The sequence below is a fragment of the Artemia franciscana genome, chromosome 1, assembly GCF_032884065.1.
Source record: "Artemia franciscana chromosome 1, ASM3288406v1, whole genome shotgun sequence".
Lineage (NCBI taxonomy): Eukaryota > Metazoa > Arthropoda > Branchiopoda > Anostraca > Artemiidae > Artemia > Artemia franciscana.
In genome coordinates this window covers 46530257-46553022 of record NC_088863.1, presented here as the reverse complement: position 1 = coordinate 46553022, position 22766 = coordinate 46530257, and the positions used below count along the sequence as shown (strand labels likewise).

Sequence of the window (22766 nt, the reverse complement as noted above, 5' to 3'; positions counted from 1 at the left end):
CCCCAACCCCCCAAAGAGAGCGAATTCGTTCCAGTTATGTCGATCACGTGTCTAGAACTCGTGCTTATTCTTCCCATCAAGTTTGATTCCGATCTCTCCACTCTAAGGGTTTTCCAAGATTTCCGGTTTCCAAGATTTCTGTTTCCCCCCTCCAACCCCTAATGTCCCTGGATCCAATTCGAGTTGAAAATGGAGCATCTGAGACTTAAGATCTTTCTATATATATCAAGTTTCATTAAGATCCAATCACCCATTCATAAGACAAAGATACCTCAATTTTCACGTTTTCCAAGATTTCTCCAGTTTCCCTTCCAACTCCCCTCAGTACCACCGGATCTGGTCTGGATTTAAAGTAAGAGCTCTGAAGCACAAGATGCTTCTAAAAATCAAATTTCATTAAGATTTGATCACCCATTTTTAAGTTACAAATACCTCATTTTTTCAAATTTTTCTGAATTAACCGTCCCCCCTCTCCCCCCAGATGGTTTGATATACTGACAGCTTGATCGTCAGGTAGGAGTGAGACATTTTTTCTGATTTTTCTGAATTGTCATAGTGCCCTTGTTAAGTGACCAAAAAAATTGGAGGGCACCTAGGCCCCCTCCCACGCTCAGTTTTACCCAAAGTCACTGGTTCAGAATTCTGAGATAGCCATTTTATTCAGCATAGTCGAGAAACCTAATTACTATGAATTGGGGACGACTTACTCCCCCACAGTTCATGTGGGAGGGGCTGCAGGTTACAAACCCTGACCAGTGTTTACATATAGTAATGGTTATTGGGAAGTGTACAGACGCTTTCAGGTTTTTTTTTGGCTGGGAGAGAGGTTGAGGGGAGGGGGTTATGCGGGGGGAACTTTCCATGGAGGAATTTGTCATGGGGAAAGAAAATTTCCATGAAGGGGGCGTAGGATTTTTTAGCATTTTTTTAAAAGAACAATTAAAAAAATAAATATGAAAAAGTTTTTTCAATTGAAAGTAAGGAACAGCATTAAAACAAACAGAAATTATTACACATATGAGGTGTTAGCCTCCCCCTAATACCTCGCCCTTTACGCTAAAGTGATTTTATTAAATTCAACTATTTAATTTCATTCTTAAGGAATTGGGACAAAATTTAAACTTAAGTGTGAAGAGCAAGGTATTGACGAGGGGGGGGGGAACCCTCATATAGGTGATAAAAACATACGAATATAGAAGTTCGTTACATAAGTTAATTCGTAAATTACGTATATTTTTACTAATAAAAACGTTCGTAAAAAATTAAAAGTTTCAGTTGTCTTTTAAATAACCAAAAAATTGGAGGGTAACTAGGTCTACTCCCTCGCCCCTGTTTTCTCAAAATCGTCCGATCAAAACTATGAGAAAGCCATTTAACCATAAAATAAATTAATATGCAAATTTCGATTTAATTGTTCACGTGCGGAGAGCCAAAATCAAAACATGCTTTAATTCAAAAACGTTCAGAAATTAAATAAAAAAAAAAACAAGTTTTTTTTTTTAACTGAAACAAAAGAGCGATATAAAAACTAAAAGGAACAGAAATTACTCCGTATATGAAAGGGGCTGTTCTTTCCTCAACGCCCCGCTCTTTACGCTTAAGTTTTTTATTGTTTTAAAAAGTAGAGTTGAGAGAAAGAGTAAAAATTCAGCGGAAAGAGCGAGGCGTTGAGGAGGGAACAGCCCTTTTCATATACGGAGTAATTTCTGTTCGTTTGAAGTTTTAATATCGCTTCTTACTTTCAGTTGAAAAAAACTTGTTTTTTCATTTAATCTTTTTTAGAGGCAACTAATATGACTTCTGAAGGAAATGGAAAGGGATGCTGTTTATTTTCGGCAAGTGAATCTACCAACGCAATATGTAGGGCTTGAGCAATTTTTGACTAATCAAGATGGTGTTGAGATACTGAAGGAGTAAGAGGTATATGGAAAATCTAACTTTTTCCTAAAATATTCAAGAAATCAGGCAATATACCCTTAACTGTTGTTGAACGTAATAGGGTTGTTCTTTTTAACAATCTCAGAGGGGTACTCTGTACCCCTCTACAGTAATTAAAAAATTACAGTAACCTGCACTTTATTTTCTAGAATGGCAGAGGTTGAGCCAGTAGCTGCTGTTGTTCCACCACAACAACCCCAAGAACGTGCTTCCTTCTTTTCAGTTGCAAAGGGACTCATCGTACGTGCCTTGATAATCTATTTTATTAGCTCATTCTTTCGGCGGCCACAACCAACTCAGACTCCTACAGATGTTGTACATCCACCAAAACCACCTGCTGTAAACTACTTTCCAGAAGCAGCTGAATTTGTAAGTTTTTCTCTTTTTTTCCCTGATTTTATTTCCATCTCTTTCAAAAAAAAAATGTGTCATAGTATGTTTCAAGGCCCTTTCTTTGGTAAACAATTTTCTTCAAGTTCATTAGTAGCCAATAGAGTGTAGAGCCATGATTCCCAGCGTGGGGCTAAAAAAAAGTATTTGCATAAAATACACCTAGTGGACGACTCAAACAAAGATACCAAGATAATAGCCTTGTACAATTTTAGGTAAAAAAATTTAAATATCATGTTGGAACATCAGGATTTTAGAAATGCCTTGGTGGGGCGTGGTCCAAAATCAGCTGGGAACCACAATTGTAGAGGATCAAATCTTACAAGTAAGTTAAATGCCCGTTTATAAGTAAGGCCATACCCGTAGATGGTTTTAAAGAGAGGTAGGTCAAGACTTAGGTGTAAAGTTTTAAAAGTAAGATTTATTAGTACTTTTGGAGGTTTTGGCTTTTTTAGTCCTTTTTTGGAATATAAACAATATGATTCACAGTATTTTAGGGAAGGTGTTGAGACAAAAGAGGTTTTAGTTGTGTTGCGGAGCAATACTTCTGCTTTTTTGTCTTTATCATCGTTCAATCACTTGGTAAGAGTAAGAAATAAAAAAAATTATAACTTTGCAGTATAAGGATCATGAAATAGAGAAGAAAACTTTCTGGAAGCTTTTAGTATTGCTGAAAAAAAATGATGACTTATATGTTATAAACAAGAATCAAAGTAAAACTGTTTTAGCTCCTTTGCGAACTTCTTAGGGATTATATAACGCTGGGTTCAAGTGAAACATGGAGTTATCCCTTTGAGATCTGAGCTCAAAAAGCCAACGTCGCTTTCAAATTCCTATGAAATCATTTTTGAATGGTGTGTCCAGAAATCACAGATTTATTTTTTTTTTTTAATGAAAAATTTAATTGTGATTCAGTTTTTGAAATATCAAATTCACAAAATATAAAGCTTGGTCCCAGAAGTAGACAAAAAGATGTAATAGACAAAGCGATGCTACGCATGCAACAGAAAGGGGAAGGTGCTATCTGAAATCCTATAATGTGTGCACTCACTAGAAGGGGGTGTCAAATATCTGCAAAAGCTATGCCTTCAGGATTTCGAGATGCAATTGGACTTTCGTGGGGATAGAGATGTCCCTAAATTCTTGTCACAAGGACTTCTGCCAGATGGGATTATCAGATATTAACCAAATTTGGCTAGAGCTGGTGTCCTAGTCAGATATTTTGTGCATAAGAATTCGATTTGACCTATTCCAGATTATGGGAAAGAAAGTCCCTATATTCTTTACCTTGGGAAATCTAACAGAAAAGGTTGAAATCTCAACTAAACTTGACAAAACAAAAATGATTTCTCTAGTTTCACTTTGTGGGAGGGGGTACATAGCAAATCTTACCTCTTTTTTGGGGGAGGCCCGTAAATTATTATCATTGGGACAGGTACTGAAAGGAACTATTGGACCTTAATTAGTTTATTAGAAAATTAGAGTGAACATTCTATAGTTGTCTTAGTTCTACCTTTTGGAACTCGTAACCAATTGTAAGTTTTTGTCATTTGCACGTTTACCAGAAGGAAACGTCAGATCCCGATCCAACTTAATGGAAAATAATAATAAATTAGTTGTAGCGTAGTTTTACCTTGGGTGGTGGGAAGCTGTCTCTCAATTCTTCTCGTCACAACTTCTACGAGACGCGTTTTTAGATACAAATGTTACTTGGTTGTAAATAAGAGCTATTGCCTTATATGTTCTTTTTTGGAGGTCTAGGGCCAATCCTTTCACTATAGCAGATGGCAGAGGGGGAAATATCTTCTCATCAGAAGATCAACCTGAGTGGTTAACAAAATTTGAGGTAAGGCAAAAGCTGATTTCTAGACTGTGCCTAAATGGGGGCCAAAAACGATCCCGCCTACGAAGAGTAAAGGGTGTCTGAAGTCCTGAGATCTGGATATTTACCAGAATTTGTTGCTCAATCTCAACCAATTACAACTTTAAGTTTAGACTAAGTTAACATTAGGAGAAAAGTGTAAACCACAAGGGTTGAAAGCTCATGTATTTTTAGAGTAATTTTATTGTATGAAGCAGATACTCCTGAAACAGCTTTTTCGTTCTTGAATTGTACTCTTGTTTAATTTTTTTTTCTGAACGCTCGTTTGTGATGTGGGTGGAAGGTTAGTTTTGATGGTTGCGAGGGAAGGTAGAATACAAGGTTGGTTTTTATTTTGTGTGAAATCAAGAGTTGGACAGGCCTGTTCAGATGGATATAGATTGATGGATTTCTGGAATTCAATTATTTTCTTCCTACTCAATTAGATCATTTATTCTTGACAATTATTTTTTTTTCAGGATTTATTTGTGTTTTTGAGTGAAGACGAATTTTTTAGTAACTATTCAGATAAGGACTCGTTAGTTTGGTATCAAGAAGGACTTAAATATGGTGACTGGTACGGAGGCCCGAATTCTGATGGATCTTACGCTATTTCTAAGACTGTTACCGCGACACCTGTAAGTTTTTCTTGAAAATCTTCTTTTCCTTTAAAATGAAACTCTGTTCGCCCTCAAAGATGAAAAAAGTGAGAATGAAATCAAATTCAGAACAAGACTTCTTTTTATTGTCACAGATATAATTATAAATATTGGATTGTGATTACTGTGCTAAAAAGTCAAGAAAGGTAACCCGGTTTGTACTCTAGTGAAAAAATCTAATGAAATATATACTTTAATTTATTCTTATTTGCATCTTTAATTCTAAAAAAAAACGTAAAGGTGTTTACTAGTGGGGTCGATAAGTTTCTCTTTTAATTGCCACCAATCGTTCAAGAATTATTTAGCTCTTGACCTTACTATGCACTTTTAACGAATTTCAACCGGTTATCTTCAACAGTTTCTGGGGATGGGAATAAGTTAGCAGATTCTTTTTTGGATCCTTCTCTATTTTTTTCTACTGCTTCTGGACATGCTGGGACGATGAAAATTGGTAGGCGTGTCAGAGACCCGCACAAATTGACTTAATAGCAGTCTTTTCCCCGATTCGACCATCTGGGGGGCTGGAGGCAGAGGAAAAATTGAAAAAAATGAGATGTATTTAACTTAAAATCGGCGAACAGATCTTAATGAAATTTGATATTTAGAAGGACCTCGTGTCCTTAGAGTTGGAGGTTGGAGGGGGAAACGGGCAATCTTGAAAACACTTAAGGTGGAGAGATCGGAATGAAACTTGGTGGGAAGGATAAGAACAAGTCCTAGATACGTGATTGACATAACAGGGCCGAATCTGCTCTATTTGGGGGAGTTGGGGGTGTGTGTGTTAATTTGGAAAAATTAGAAAAATTGAGGTATTTTTAACTTAAGATCGGTGACCGGATCTTAATAAAATTTGATCATACAGTTCGTGATAACGAACTGTATGAGCCGGGTAAGGAGTGACCCGGCTCAATAGTAACCGAAATTATAAAATATAGAAATCTAGTACCAATAGTTACATAAAAAGAATTGCGTTTTAATGTTGATTTTAAATATATAAAATTCATCAAGTTTAGTCTTACCCATCAAAAGTTACGAGCCATAGAAAATTTGCCGTATTTCAGAAAATAGGGGGAAACACCCCCTAAAAGTCGTACAATCTTAACGAAAATCATACCATTAGATTCAGCGTATCAGAGAAACCAAATGTAGAAGTTTCAATCTCCAATCTACAGAAATGTGGAATTTCGTATATTTTGCCAGAAGACAGATCATGGATGCGTGTTTATTTGTTTCTTTTGTTTTTTCCCAGACGTGATCGTATTGACCCAGTGGTCCTAGAATGTCGCGAAAGGGCTCATTCTAACGGAAATTAAATGTTCTAGTGCCGCCCTTTTTAAGTGACCGAAAAAATTGGAGGGCACCTAGGCCTCCTCCCACGCTCATTTATTCCCAAAGTCACCGGATCTAAAAACTATGTCTTTGGGGACAACTTACTCCCCCACAGTCCTCGTGGGAGGGTCTGCAAGTTGCAAACTTTGACCAGTGTTTACACATAGTAATGGTTATTGGGAAGTGTACAGACACTTTCAGGGGGATTTTTTGGTTGGGGAGAGGGACGAGTTGAGGGGATGGGGTTATGCGGGGGAACTATCTATTGAGGAATTTGTGATGGGGGAAGAGAATTTACATGAAGGGGCGCAGGGCTTTTTATCATTATTTTACAGAGCAATAAAAACATTAATTTGAAAAAGTTTCTTCAACTGAAAGTAAGGAGCAGCATTAAAACTTAACACGAACAGAAACTATTAAGCATATGAGGGATTCACTTCTTCCTAATACCTCGCTCTTTACGCTAAAGTAATTTTATTAATTTCAACTATTCATTCTGTGGACTTTGTGATTCAGGGGCCATTCTTACAAAATTGGGAGAGAATTTAAGCTGTAGTGTAAAGAGACGAGGGGGCGAAGCCCCTCATATACGTAATAAAACATACGGATTTATAAGTTCGTTACGTAAGTTAATTCGTAAGTTATGTATATTTTTACTAGTAAGAACGTTCGTAAAATCAAAAGTTCTGGTTGCCTTTTTAAGTAACAAAAAAATTGGAGGGTAACTAAGCCTACTCCCCCGCTCCTTTTTTCCCAAAATCGTCCGATAAAAACTACGAGAAAGCCATTTAGCCCAAAAAAAAATTAATATGCAAATTTCGTTTTAATTACTCAAGCGCGGAGAGCCAGAATCAAAACATGCATTAATTCAAAAACGCTCAAAAATTAGATAAAAAAACAAGTTTTTTAACTGAAAGAAAGGAGCGACATTAAAACTTAAAACGAACAGAAATTGCTCCGTATATGAAAGGGCTCTAATAACGCCCCGCTCTTTACGCAAAAGTTTTTTTCTGTTTTAAAAGTTAGAATTGAGAGAAAGAGTCAAACTTTAGCGTAAGAAGCGAGGCGTTGAGGAGGGAACAGCCCCTTTCATATTCGGAGTAATTTCTGTTCGTTTTAAGTTTTAATGTTGCTCCTCACTTTCAGTTAAAAAACTTGTTTTTTTATTTAATATATAGAAGAAACTCATGTCTCCGAGCTCTTATTTTAAGTCCCAACCAGATCTGGTGACATCGGGGGAGTTGGAGGCGGAAACCGGAAATCTAGGAAAACGCTTAGAGCGGAGAGATCGGGATGAAACTTGATGGGTAGAATAAGCAAATGTCGTACATACTTGATTGACGTAACCTGACTGGATCCGCTCTCTTTGGGGGAGTTAGGGGTAGGGGTCCAGTGCTTTGGCGAGTTCGGTGCTTCTGGACATACTAGGAAGATGAAAATTGGTAGGTGTGCCAGGGACCTGCACAATTTGACTTGACAAAGTCGTTTTCCCCGATTCGACCATCTGAGGGGCTGAAGGGAGAGGAAAAATTAGAAAAAAGGAGGTATTTTTAACTTACGAGTGGGTGATCGGATCTTAATGAATTCTAATATTTAAAAGGACCTCGTGTCTCAGAGCTCTTATTCTAAATCCCGGCCGGCATTAAGCCACTGATTTTCCTTTAAATCAATCTATTGATTCTTAGAATTTTGCTAGAGCTCATGCCATATGAGCTATTGGCTCTTCAGACCTCGTCACAACTGCCATATGAGATCTTAGCTCTTGTTTATTGTCAAGCTACCATTTTTATGGCATTTGGTATCTACCAAGTGACATATAGTAATCGCAAATTCTGTCGGTCTGTGTCAGTCTGTCGGTCTGTCTGTCCCTATTTTGCTACTTTAGGCACTTCAAGGTAAGCTAGGACGATGAAATGTGGCAGGCGTATCAGGAACCAGACCATACTAAGTTAGAAATTGTCGTTTCCCCGGTTCAACCGTCTGGGGGAGGAGTGGGGGGACGGTTAAATCGGAAAAATTAGAAAAAATGAGGTATTTTTAACTTACGAACGGGTGATCAGATCTTAATGAAATTTGGTATTTGGAAGGATATCGTGTCTCAGAGCTCTTATTTTAAATTCCGGCCGGATCCGGTGACATTGGGGGGAGTTGGGGGGGACCTAAAATCTTGGAAAACGCTTAGAGTGGAGGGATCGGGATGAAACTCGGTGGGAAAAATAAGCACAAGTCCTAGGTACATGATTGACATAACCGGAACAGATCCGCTCTCTTTGGGGGATTTTTTTTTGGGGGGGAGGTTAATTCTAAAAAATTAGAAAAATGAGGTATTTTTCACTTAAGACGGAGTGATTGGATCTTAATGAGATTTCATATCTAGAAAGACCCCGTAACTCAGATCTCTTATTTTAAATCTCGAACGAATCCAGTGTCATTGGGGGGGGGGCTGAAATCTTGGAAAACGCTTGAAGCAGAGAGATCAGGATGAAACCTGGTGGGAAGAATAAGCACAAGTCCAAGATATGTGACGAAAATAACCAGACCGGATCCGCTCTCTTTGGTGGAGTTGGGTGGGGGAGTAATTCAGAAAAAATAGAAAAAAGAGGTATTTTTAACTTACGAACGGGTGATCGGATCTTAATGAAATTTGTTATTTGGAAGGATATCGTGTCTCAGAGCTCTTATTTTAAATCTTGGAAAACGCTTAGAGTCGATTGATCAGGATGAAACTTTGTGGGAAAAATGATCACAAGTCCTAGATACGTGATTGATAAAACCGGAACTGATCCTCTCTCTTTGGGGGAGTTTGGGGGGGGGTTAATTCTGAAAAATTAGAAGAAATGAGGTATTTATAACTTACGAACGGGCGATCAGATCTTAATGAAATTTGGTATTTGGAAGGATATCGTGTTTCAGAGCTCTTTTTTTAAATCCCGACTTGATCCGGTGACATTGCGGGGAGTTGGGGGGGGGAGCTAAAATCTGGGAAAACGTATTGAGTGGAGGGATCGGGATGAAACTTGGTGGGAAAAATAATCGTAAGTCCTAGATACGTGATTGACGTATCCGCAACGGATCCGATCTCTTTGGGGGAGTTGGGGGGGTAGGGTTAAGTCTGAAAAATTAGAAAATATGAGGTATTTTTAACTTATGAAGGAGTGATCGGATCTTAATGAAATTTGATTTTTGGAAGGATATCGTGTCTCAGAGCTCTTATTTTAAATCCCGACTGGATCTGGTGACTTTGGGGGGAGTTGGAGGGGGGAACCAAATATTGGAAAACGCTAAGAGTTGAGAGATAGGGATGAAACTTGGTGGGAAAAATAGGAAGAAGTCCTAGATACTTAATTGACATAACCGGAACGGATCCACTCTCTTTGCGGGAGTTGTGGGGGGAGGAGTAATTCGGAAAAATTAGAGAAAAATGAGGTATTTGTAACTTACGAACGGGTGATCAGATCTTAATGAAATTTGATCTTTAGAATGATCTTGTGCTTTAGAACTCTAATTTTAAATCCCAACCAGATCTGGTGACGCTAAAGGGGGGCTGCAGGGGGAAGCCATAAATCTTGGAAACCGAATATCTTGGAAAAGGTTTAAAGTGGAGAGATCGGGATGAAACTTAATGGGGAGAATAAGCACAAGTTATAGATATGTGATTGACATAATTGGAACGGATACGTTCTCTTTAGGGGAGCTGGGGGCTGTTAATTTGGAAAAATTGAGGCATTTTAACTTGAGATCCGGGTCACCGGATCTTGATGAAATCAAATATATAAAAAAAAGTTTTTTTTAACGGAAAGTAAGGAGCTACATTAAAACTTAAAACGAACAGAAATTACTTCGTATATGAAAGGGACTGCTTCCTCCCCAACGCCCCACTCTTTACGCTAAATTTTGACTCTTTCTCTTAACTCTACTTTTAAAACAGTTAAAAACTGTAGCGTAATGAGCGGGACGTTGTTGAGAAAGCAGCCCCTTTCATATATGAAGTAATTTCTGTTCGTTTTAAGTTTTAATGTCGCTCCTTACTTTTCGTTAAAAAACTTGTTTTTTTTTTGTTTAATTTCTGAACGTTTTTGAATCAATGCATGTTTTGATTTTGGCTCTCCGCAGATGAATAATTAAAACGGAATTTGCATATTTAAGTTTTTGGCTAAATTTCTTTCTCATAGTTTTGATCGAATGATTTTGAGAAAAAAAGGAGCGGGTGGGGAGGCCTAGTTGCCCTCCGATTTTTTTGTTACTTAGAAAGGCAACTAGAACTTAAAATTTTTACGAATGTTTTTATTAGTAAAAGACACATGTAACTTACAAATTAGCTTGGGTAACGAGCTTCTGTATTCTCATGTTTTTATTGCGTATATGAGGGGATTCTCCCCCTCTTCAATACCTCACTCTTTACACTAAAGCTTAAATTTTGTTCCAAATTCTTAAGAATGACCCCTGAGTCACAAAAGCCGTAGAATAAATAGTTGAAATTACTAAAAATACTTTAGCGTAAAGAGCGAGGCATTAGGAGGAAGTGAGCCCATCATATGCGTAATAATTTCCGTTCGTTTTAAGTTTTAATGCTGCCCCTTACTTTCAGTCGAAAAAACTTTTTCATATTTGTTTTTTTATTGTTTTTTTTTTAAATAATGCTAGAAAATCCTGCGCTCCCTTTATGGAAATTTTCTTCCCTTATGATAAATTCCTCCAAGGAAACTTTCCCTACATATTCCCCTCTTCTCACCCCCAACCAACAAAATCTCCATGAAAACGTCTGTACACTTCCAAATAACCATTACTATATGTAAGCACTGGTCAAAGTTTGTAATTTGTAGCCCCTCCCACGGGGACTGGGTAGGAGTAAGTTGTCCCCAAAGACAGAGTTATAAGGTTTTTTGACTACGCTGAATAACATGACAGTCTCAAAATTTTGATCTGGTGACTTTGGGAAAATAAGTAGCGTGGGAGGGGGCCTAGGTACCCTCCAATTTTTTTGGTCACTTAAAAAGGGCACTAGAACTTTTCATTTCCGTTAGAATGAGCCCTTTCACAAGATTCTTGGACCACTGGGTCGATACGATCACCCCTGAAAAAAAAAAAAACAAAAAAAACACGCATCCGTGATCTGCCTTCTGGCAAAAAATAGAAAATTCCACATTTTTGTAGATAGGAGCTTGAAACTTCTACAATAGGGTTCTCTGATACGCTGAATCTGATGGTGTGAATTTCGTTAAGATTCTGTGACTCTAGGGGTTATTTTCCCCTATTTTCTAAAATAAGGTAAATTTTCTCAGGGTCGTAACTTTTGATGGGTAAGACTAAACTTCATGAAACTTATATATTTAAAGTCAGCATTAAAATGCGATTCTTTTGAGGTGGCTATTCACCAATGGAATCAAAATTCCATTTTTTAGAGTTTTGGTTACTATTGAGCCGGGTCGCTCCTTACTACAGTTCGTTACCACGAACTGATTTATTTGATATTTTGAAGGAACTCGTGTCTTAGAGCTCTTATTTCAAATCTCGACCAAATCTGTTGACATTGGAGAGAGTTGGAGGGGGAAACCGGAAATCTTGAAAAATGTTTATAAATGTAGATACGAGATTGACGTAACCGGACTGACACCGCTCTCTTTGGGGGAGTTAGGGGGTGGGGTTCAGTGCTTTGGCTAGTTTGGTGCTCTTGGACGTGCTAGGACGATGAAAATTGGCAGGCGTGTCAGGGAGCTGCACAAATTGACTTGATAAAGTCGTTTTCCCGGTTTCGACCATCTGGTGGGCTGAAGAGAGAGGAAAAATTAGAAAAATCGAGGTATTTTTAACTTACGAGTGGGTAATCGGATCTTAATGAATTTTGATATTTAGAAGGACCTCGTGACTCAGAGCTCTTACTTTACATATCGACCGGCATTAAGCTTCTGATTTTCCTTTTAAAGGTGTCTATTGATTCTTAGAATTTTGCCAGAGCTCATACAATATGAGCTCTTGGCTCTTCCGACCTCGTCACAAGTGCCATATGAGCTCTTAGCTCTTGTTTTTTAATTTCTTTTTCTTTTGCCACGATTTTTAGTTTGGATTTTTTACTGTGCTTATTTTTCTCTCTTTTTTCTTCAAAGTGCCCTTTGCCAAGACTTATGAATTTTTTCCGTTTTTAAGTTTTCATGAAATATAAAACTCTATTTTTTTTATGGCACTTGGCATTAACCAAGTGACATATAGCAATCGCAAATTCTGTCGGTCTGTCGGTCCCGGTTTTGCTACTTTAGGCACTTCCAGGTAATCTAGGACGATGAAATTTGGCAGGCGTATCAGGGACCGGCCTACATTAAATTAGATATAGTCGTTTTCCCGATTTGACCATCTGGAGGGGAGTGGGGGGCCCGTTAAGTCGGAAAAAATAGAAAAATAGAAGTATTTTTAACTTACGAACGGTTGACCAGATCTCAATGAAATTTGATGTTTGGAAAGATATCGTGTCTCAAAACTGTTATTTTAAATCTCGACCGGATCTGAAGACATTGGGGGGAGGAGTTGGGAGGGGGAAACCTAAAATCTTGGAAAACACTTAGAGTGGAGGGATCGGGATGAAACTTGGTGGGAAAAATAAGCACAAGTCCTAGATACATGATTGACATAACCGGGACGGATCCGCTCTTTTTGGGGTAGTTGGGGGGGGGGGCTAATTCTGAAAAATTAGAAAAAATGAGGTATTTTTAACTTACGAATGGGCGATCGGATCTCAATGAAATTTGATAATTAGAAGGATATCGTGTCTCAGAGCTCGTATTTTAAATCACGAACGGATCTGGTGACATTGGGGGGGGGGAGGGGGAAACCTAAAACTCGGAAAACACTTAGAGTGGAGGGATCGGTATGAAACTTGGTGGGAAAAATAAGCACAAGTCCTAGATACATGATTGACATAACCGGAATGGATCTGCTCTCTTTGGGGTAGTTGGGGGGGGGGGGTTAATTCTGAAAAATTAGAAAAAATGAGGTATTTTTAACTTACGAACGGATGATCGGATCTCAATGAAATTTTATATTTAGAAGTATATCGTGTCTCAGAGTTCTTATTTTAAATCCCGATCAGATCTGGTGACATTGGGGGGGAATCGGGAGGGGGAAACCTAAAACTGGGAAAACACTTAGAGTGGAGGGATTGGGGGTGAAACTTGGTGGAAAAAATAAGCACAAGTCCTAGATACATGATTGACATAACCGGAACAGATCCGCGCTCTTTGGGGTAGCTGGGGGGGGGGGGTGTTAATTCTGAAAAATTAGAAAAAATGAGGTATTTTTATATTACGAATCGGATCTCAATGAAATTTGATATTTAGAAGGATATCGTGTCTCAGAGCTCTTATTTTAAATCCCGAACAGATCTTTTGACATTGGGGGGGGGGGAGTGGGAGGGGGAACCCTAAAACTTGAAAACACTTAGAGTGTAGGGATGGGGATGAAACTTTTTGGGAAAAGTAAGCACAAGTCCTATATACATGATTGACATAACCGGAACGGATCCGTTCTCTTTGGGGTAGTTGGGGGGGGGGGGGGTAATTCTGAAAAACTAGAAAAAATGAGGTATTTTTAACTTACGAACGGGTGATCGGATCTCAAGGAAATTTGATATTTAGAAGGATATCGTGTCTCAGAGCTCTTATTTTAAATCCCGAACAGATCTGGTGACATTGGGGTGACAGTTGGGAGGGGGAAACCTAAAACTTGGAAAACACTTAGAGTGGAGGGATCGTGATGAAACTTGGTGGGAAAAATAAGAACAAATCCTAGATACATGATTGACATACGCTCTCTTTGTGGTAGTTGGGGGGGGGTTAATTCTGAAAAAATAGAAAAAATGAGGTATTTTTAACTTAAGAACGGGTTATCGGATCTCAACGAAATTTGATATTTAGAAGGATGTCGTGTCTCAGAGCTCTTATTTCAAATCCCGACCGGATCTGGTGACAGGGGGGGGAGTGAGGAGTTGGGAGGGGGGAATCTAAAACCTGGAAAACACTTGGAGTGGAGGGATCGGGATGAAACTTGGTGGGTTAAAATAAGCATAAGTCCTAGATGCGTGATTGACATAACCGGAACGGATCCGCTCTCTTTGGGGTAGTTGGCGGGGTTAATTCTGAAAAATTAGGAAAAATGAGGTATTTTTAACTTACGAACGGGTGATCGGATCTCAATGAAATTTGATATTTAGAAAGATATCGTGTCTCAAAGCTCTTAGTTTAAGTCCCGACTGGATCTGGTGACTTTGGGGGTTGGGTTGGGTTGGAGGAACCTAAAATCATGGAAAACGCTTAGATTGGAGGAATCGGGATGAAACTTTGTGGGAAAAATAAGCAGATGTCTTAGATACGTGATTTACATAATTGGAACGGATCCGCTCTATTTGGGGGGGGGGTTAATTCTGAAAAATTAGAAAAAATGACGTATTTTTAACATACGAAGGAGTGATCGGATCTTCATGAAACTTCATATTTAGAAGGACCTCGTGACTCAGATCTCTTATTTTAAATCTCAACCGGATCCAGCGTAATTGGGGGGGGGGGCAGTTGAGGGAAACTGGAAATCTTAGAAAATACTTAAAGCGGTGAGATCAGGATGAAACTGGATGGAAAGAATAAAAACCTATCTAAGACACGTGACTGGCATAATCAGACCGGATCTGCTCTCTTTGGTGGAGTTTGGGGGGGGGGGGTAATTTTGAAAATTGAGGTATTTGTAACTTACGAAAGGGTGACCAGATCTTAATGAAATTTGATATTTAGATGGGTCTTACGCTTTAAAGCTCTAATTTCAAATTCCGACCAGATCCTGTGACATTTGGGGGAGTTGGAGGGGGAAACCGGAATTCTTGGAAAACGTGAAAATGAGTATTTTTATTTAACGACTAGGTGATCGGATCTTAACGAAATTTGATATTTAGAAGGAATTCATGTCTCAGAGCTCTTATTTCAAATCCCGACCAGATGTTTTGATATTGGGGCGAGTTGGAGGGGGAAATCTTGGAAAACAATTGGAGTGGAGGAATCGGGATGATGCTTGGTGGATAGAATAAGCAAATGTCCTTGATACGTGATTGACGGAACCGTAATGGATTCGCTCTCTTTTGGGGGGTTGGGGGGAGGGGTTCAGTGTTTTGGCGAGTTTGGTGCTTCTGGACGTGCTAGGACGATTGAAATTGGTAGGCATGTCAGGGAGCTGCACAAATTGACTTGATAAAGTCGTTCTCCCAGATTCGACCATCTGGGGGGCTAAAGGGAGAGGAAAAATTAGAAAAAAATTAGGTATTTTTAACATACGAGTGGGTGATCGGATCTTTATGAATTTATGATATTTAGAAAGACATGGTGATTCAGAGCTCTTATTTTAAATCCTGACTTGCATTAAGCCTCTTATTTTCCTTTTAAATCAATCCATTGATTCATATAATTTTGCTAGAGCTCATACCATATGATCTCTTGGCTCTTAGCTCTTCTTGCCTCGTCATAAGTGCCATATGAGCTCTTAGCTCTTGTTTTCCTAGTATTTGCTTTGTGCTACTAATTATATTTTTACTTAGAATCTTCAGAACAATGGTTCGATTTTCTTACACGTTATTGTTGCCTTGAGTGAAGATGGAATTAATTCTCCCTTGCGGATTGTTAAGAAAAAACAGCTCAACAAGTTTCTCAAGATCAACTATATTTCTACTAAGAACTTGCTTACTGGAGAGAGATCAGCTTCACCAAAAGCTCAAGAGGTACTTAATATATCTAATTTGCCCACGGACTCTAATTGGGAAGAAGGGCAGTTACCCCCAAGATTTTGAAGAGTGCTTTTTCCATTATTTTTTTATAAATAATTTCCAAGACCACACTGGCTAATTATGACGAAACAAAAAATTGCAAAGAAGAGAGAAACGAGGGAATGCTGAGACCTCTGCTAAACCGTCCTCAGTACAGAATAAAAAAAAAAATGCAGATAAAAGTCCAAAGGACACTATAAAAACCAAACTTCAATATAAAGTATATTAGTAAGAATTATCAGCTTGTCAGGCCTTGCAGCACAGTCAGGTAGTCAGGCCATACAACAGACAATTACTCTCCGGATTTGACACTGCTTTCTAAGATGAGAGATATATATTGACCTTGTTAATAGTATTGTTAATATTAATATTATTTATTGTTTAAATCGTATTAGATCAACAATAAAAAATTAATATAAATAATAGTGATATATATATATATATATATATATATATATATATATATATATATATATATATATATATATATATATATATATATATATATATATATATATATATATATATATATATATATATATATATATATATATATACTTCCTCTGTTAGAATGAGGATAAGCGCGTGGTTAGTGGATTATATGTTAGGGGTAGGTGTTAACTGTATCAGTCTAGGTGCACTAGGCTTAAATATAAAATGACGCCAATTTGCAGTTACGCACCATATATATATATATGTTACTGTCAGGCTACTTGATAAAAAAGAAATTTTATTCTAGCTTTAATGGTTTACTCTAACATCCTCTCGAAAGATAGTTGTTGTTGGTTTATTTTCCCCTTTTCGGAAGTCCCTTCTTTGGGTAGTTGTGACAACCTTTTCATGGTGCCCCTGAGTAGTTGACAGAAATGGGGAACAACTACTACTAATATCAGCCACCCTAGCGTCGTAAAATATCCTAAAAAAACGAAAAAAAGAAAAAATATATTTTGCTTTAAACAAATGTACTTTTTTACAAATATTATTTGTTACATTTGTTTACATTATTTGTTATTTCCTGCAAGATTTTAAAAACGTTACGTTTACAAACCAGTTGCTATTCGAAAAATATTCCAGAAAAATGTAATTTGAAAGATTGAAGTTAGGAAAGATTGAAAGATTGAAGTTGAACCTCAGAGGCCAGGAAATAGGAACATTTTCTTTCATTCTTTGAGCTTCTTTTGTTTTTGTGTATGACTTTGAAATGCACTTACATGCAGATAATTTTTTCTGTTCTTTAATTTGCTTATTTTTACGTCCTTCAAAAGGTGCCCCGTCGAAACGTTTCGTTGAAACAAATGTAACGTAAACAAATAAAGTTTATCTATGAGTCAATAGTCTATCACAAATACCTGAGAGATCTCAAATCCATATATACTTTTTCAGCAAAAAGCTTCTAATATTTAATTAAAAACTGACTTTCCTTCTAAAAATATTTTTACGGAATCATTTGAAAAGCTTCCCCCATTCAGAAAATGAAGAGCAGATAAATCTTTTCAAACTCATAGAGAAATTGAATAAAAGATTTTCACATATTCCTTCAATGGAACATAATAAAGGTGAATGCCAAACCGCATTAAGCAAATTTTTTTACTTAGTGCAACAAATTCCTACTACTTTTATTCAGACTTACCCCTTGCTCACAAGTCCCAAAAATGTGCAAAGGCAGATGTTGTCCAAGCAGGATAAATATCTGGAACATTTCAATGGTCCATGATTGCCCTACACAATGCTTGAATGAACTATCAGTAACGTCTGCCAATTTATACCATGTTCTTCATTTATTGGATTCATTATGATTGACTATCAATATTATTTGTGTTTACTCGTTGGGGCTTAGAAAAGTTTCTCCAGTGTCTCTATTGAGGGTGGCCTTTAGGTGAATGTGCTTTTTTATTTCAACTGCCTCTCTGAAAACTTGCAGGAGACCTTTAACAGGGGCAGGAATGGACGCATTATCAGACAAAGTGAAATGATGTGGGTTGTCATAGACTTGATAGTAAGTTCATTTGTAATGAAGTTATTAATTTCGACCGGTTTTTAAATCCATCCACAAAATATAGTTTGCAATCTAATTGAGTCGCTGATAACACCCTACCTGGCAAGCGATTAGCCTTTAAGAATGCTTTACATAAAATGAAATTGTGAAATACCATTCAATATTGTATTTCTTATTCAGTTACCCTTTCGTCGTTGCTTCGAAAGGGTCCTTATTTTAGTTTCAGTGTTTATTTTGAGGTTTGGTTTTTATTTTGTCTTTTGGATTTTGATCTGTATTTTTTTTTATTATTCTGCATTGAGGACAATTGAGCGGAGGTCTCAACCGAAATGTGCATAACTTTTTCTTCTGTTTTTCACTGGCTGTTATTATTATTCTCGTTTCTCTCTTCTTTTCGTAATTTTGTTTTGTTCCTTTTTTATCCAAAAAGATTCCTCTTTGCTTCTACAAATGGCCTTTTTTTGTGTTTTCATTTAGTAAGATCGATTCTTGCAGCCCCCCCCCCCCCCTACGTTCCCGGAAATTGGTGCCTCCAGTATCCACTTGAAAATTATGTTCTGTCCCGCCTTTTTGTTTGCTGGGAAGAGCCAAATACTTTTTCCCAAGGGAATGTCGAGTTACGACCAAGAGTTTTTTTTTTGAAAAAGTGTTTTCTTGTAGAAGATTGATTTTTATGACATTCAGTTCAAATGTTTTCTCGATCTAGTTTCAGAATTTTTGTATGGAGGAGAGGGGGGTCCTTAGATTACTAGATGAAAGGGGTCTTGAGACAATCGCAGCTCGCCCATGAAAGTCAATTGCGAGTCAACATGCAAGTTAATATGTTAAAATACGGTTTTCTGTAATTCATTGATTTACTTTTTTTTTTACATATAATTGTTTTTCGAATACTTTTATGTAAAGTTTATAGCTATCTATGAAGACAGAAATATAGGAAAATTTGTATAATAAAAAGTAAAATCAGAAGGTCTAATACATGAATTAAAAAAGTTGCTTGAAGGGAATTAAATACAACTATCGAGATATTATTTTGCCTAGTATTCTAATAGTTTTTTTTGCTCATTTTTGGCTTTCGTTATCATATCTCTTATGTGTATAGCACACCACCGCCTTTTAATGCTTTTCATGCTTTTCAACCTAATCTATTGCAGGGGCTGAACGGAATTAGGATTGAGTTGATTTGGGGTCAAATTGCTTGGGGTTTGAGTTGGTGAGGAGGGTTGCATGGGGGTCGAGTCAAACTGGGGTTGAACAAGAGTTGAGTTAAGTGAGAGGTGAATTAAATGGGATTGCTTTAAATAAAAAAAAAAAAAAAACTTAGCTACATTAAGTCACCAAAGATCTTGTGAATAAATTACCTTATACTCGGCTCATTATATTTAGTTTGAATATAACCATTGAGTTGTGAAAAGTTGAGTATTGAGAATTCGTCGCAAGAGTTGTGAAAGGAGTCCCCTTCAAAAATTTCCCTGGGTTTCTTTCTGTTTTAACTGCTAAAACGCTACTAAACCAGTATTTTTAGTTTGGCCATTAAAAGTTTTGTAATTTACGATAAAATCAAGTTTATTCATAATGAAATAAATATGCAATAAATGTGTGGTATCTTTAGCCTGTAAAGAAGGGCGAACACATACTTCATTTAAACACTAACCAGGCTAAAAACAAAAAAAAATCTGAATTATAAGAACTATAATTCCTAAAAAAAAAAAAAAGAAATTAAAAATCATTTCACTCAGTATTAACCAAAAAAAGGTTATAAGAAAGAGTTAAAAAAAAAGTTTAAATGTTTTTAAACAAGAATTTAAAAATGTGTTGTCTGTTTCTCTTCATTTCCTTATTTTCCTTTTTTTGTTGCTGGGAAAGCTTACAAAGTTAGGAGTGAACAGGGATGGTCTGTTTGTTGTTTTATACTTGCGTAGCTACTAAAGAAAGATTTCTGAAATAACCTGTGCCTTTAGGAAACGTTATAAATATCTCTTGAACTTTTTGCATCTCAAAAACAGCTAAGTCATCAAACTTCTGGTTGAATACCCCCTCCCCTGATGGGTAGCGCTATTTGAAAGTTACTATGTTCACCGATTTAATACGATAATATCAAAACAGTAAAATTGCACACGATTTCAAACTATGAACAGTTTCTGATAATATAGTCTTATCAAACCTAAATTATTAGGCTAAATTAAGTTATTGAAAATCCAACTTGGGTATTATTCTAAATTGCAGGAACAATATAGTTTTACTCTTCAGTATTTTGCAATCCGCATAAATACGTATACAAAGCCCAGAGAACACGATGCCATAGTACGTGTTAATAAGCTGCTAGTAAGACAGCAGAAAACGTTCTAGTGATGATTTCTCAGAGATCTTTAAGCAGATGAGCTTGAAAAAAAAATATTTCATTATTTTTAGTTTAAAACGCCAGAGCTAAAACGCCAGCCAATTCTTTTTTAGAACAATTAACTCTATTCTTTTTGACCAGGGACTAGACTGGCTTCTGATCTGAGTTGTCTGGCTAATACAAATAAGTAGAGACTCCCTGGTTAAAGGTCTGTTCAAAGTGAGCTTTTACTAGAACAATTAACTCTATTCTTTTTGACCAGAGACTAGACTGGCTTCTGATCTGAGTTATCTGGCTAATACAAATAAGTAGAGACTCCCTGGTTAAAGGTCTGTTCAAAGTGAGCTTTTACTAATACTGACATTTAGCTAGCGCTAATGTGAACCAGTCGGAATTTTCTTAAATTTTTTTAGATTGTCAGAAATTTCAGTGAAAAACCTGATGGATCCGAATTAGTCTGAATTAAATCTCCATATTAGTAAAATATCATTGTAAATAGGCCTTAAACAAAACGCTCAGCTCTCTAGTTTAGTGGCTACGTTATAAACAGAACCCGTAATTAAGATCAACCAGAGCTCAAAGAACAATTTTTACTCCTACAGGACAAGGATATGAACAGATCCAGGCGAGAAGTCCAGTAAAATGCTCATGGTCATAAATGCACATTGCCTAAATTTTCGGAACACGTGGTACAAAACATTTTTCCATCGAATTTCTAACTTTTTCTGTATATGTAAACGGCCATTCCTATGAGGGATTGATTATAGATTAGGGACCATTCCTAATGGTTCTACTAGGACAATCTCGATTAGTTCCTCTTTTCTTCACATTAATCTCGGGTTGCATAATTTTCCTCGTTAATTTGCTTGACTAGGGATAAATTTTATACATGACAGTGTATTTGTTTAAAAAAAATTGTAATTATCGATGATGTTGGGAAAGGAGAGAGGAGGGCTGGCATAAAATAACCCGCAAGTGTTGCTAACCTCTTCCGGGATCAATTGATGTGTCAGCATATAGGAACTTTAATATATTTCTTCAGCTGGATTGCGTGATCTTTATACACTGATTTTATGTATAATTACCGTATTGGTCTCTTCCAGATTGTTTACAGGAGTATTTCATGAGATTAACGTTCGTTATCGTGGTAGTCGGAAAAGAGAAGATACTGATTTTTCTTACATATTTTCAAGTAGTGCTACTTTTTCAGTTTATGTAGAGGGGCTCAGCTTTGGAATAAGCTTAGCTCTAGTGTTAAAATTATATATTAATCAGTTTAAATCTGAGCTAATATGGGGCTGCTTGGTAAGTATGCCTTCGAAACAGATTGAAATCGATTGCAATAAAATTTATAATTGTTTTTTTTTTGGGGAAATAATAATCTTAATAATTGTTTATTGAGTTTTTTTTATTGTTAATATATTTCAATATTTTTTTTTTCAGGGTTAATTTTTCTTCGGGACCATAGCATTATGCAATTTTATTGAGTGTACCTTACTCGTGTGTTTATTCCTCGGCACATAGTTTCACCCTCCAATTCCTTATACTTTGTTGCTATTATTTTGTTGGTAGTAGTACATTCTCGTAAGCAGTGCCATTTGTGTGCTATTGCTTTTTTTTTTTTATAAGCTATTGCTACTATTACTATTAGGCAATTACATATTAGAGACATTTTATTTAACCAGTCACTAAATAAGTTTTTTTTTTCTTTCTAGAAAGCAGAGACAATAAAGCACGAAGTTCTGTCACACTGGCATCCAAATATTACTGTGAATATAGTGGTTGATCAAACAGCTTGGGTTGAGGGATCTATTCCTGCACCTCTCAACGAATGTATATTTTATAGTTTCTCTCTTGTGTAACAGGCAGGGTATAGCATTATGAAGCACAGAACCTCTGAGCATGTTCCAACCTCCCCGTAAAACCCCTTGATTTTTTTTTTTTTTTTTAATGTGCTTCGTCTGGTTTTTCCTGTCTCGATGAATTTGGAACTCTTTCTGTAACAGGGCAATACAAGTATCTTCCTGTCTACGGGCCAATAGTTTTGTTTGTGCTGAGTTGAAATTTTTGTTTTATTTTTAGTATTGCAAGAGCATTGGCTACCATCCTCACAAAATTGGTAAACCGAAACTCACTTTATGATGATATCACTAGTTTTTCTTTCTCTTACCTGTTGAAATTTCTATTTATTTTAAATTTTTTAAAAGGAATAAGTTGAAAAACAAAAAACAACGATGATTTAGCAAATCAACGAAGGGTTTAATAAGTTAGCAAATGAATAATTGGGCTTTAGTAATTTAAAAGATTTTGAATCTATAGAAATGCTTGTTGTAGAAGTAAGAGCTCCGTAAATCTAATAATAAAATCGATTAAATAGAAGTAAATTTTTCAAGAATAATTTGATGAGTTAACCAATTGAATATGATAGATATGAATAAAAAGCTACTTCTTTTTTTTGAATGTCC

At 36.7% G+C, this 22766-nt stretch overlaps 1 protein-coding gene and 1 long non-coding RNA gene across 3 annotated transcripts in view; one reads left to right on the top strand and one right to left on the bottom strand.

Annotated features, from left to right (window-relative positions):
- Positions 1 to 22766, bottom strand: part of LOC136030606 (uncharacterized) — a 311523-nt gene that overhangs the window by 108097 nt on the left and 180660 nt on the right. The window lies entirely within an intron of this gene.
- LOC136030573 (putative lipid scramblase CLPTM1) overlaps positions 1 to 22766 on the top strand; it is a 63901-nt gene that overhangs the window by 10162 nt on the left and 30973 nt on the right. For both annotated transcript variants that reach the window (XM_065709647.1, XM_065709653.1), the window contains exons 2-5: positions 2088 to 2307; positions 4669 to 4827; positions 15743 to 15922; positions 22017 to 22134. In XM_065709647.1, coding sequence (XP_065565719.1) covers positions 2089 to 2307; positions 4669 to 4827; positions 15743 to 15922; positions 22017 to 22134 — 676 coding nt within the window. In that variant the 5' untranslated portion in view covers position 2088. The remainder of the gene's footprint in view (positions 1 to 2087; positions 2308 to 4668; positions 4828 to 15742; positions 15923 to 22016; positions 22135 to 22766) is intronic.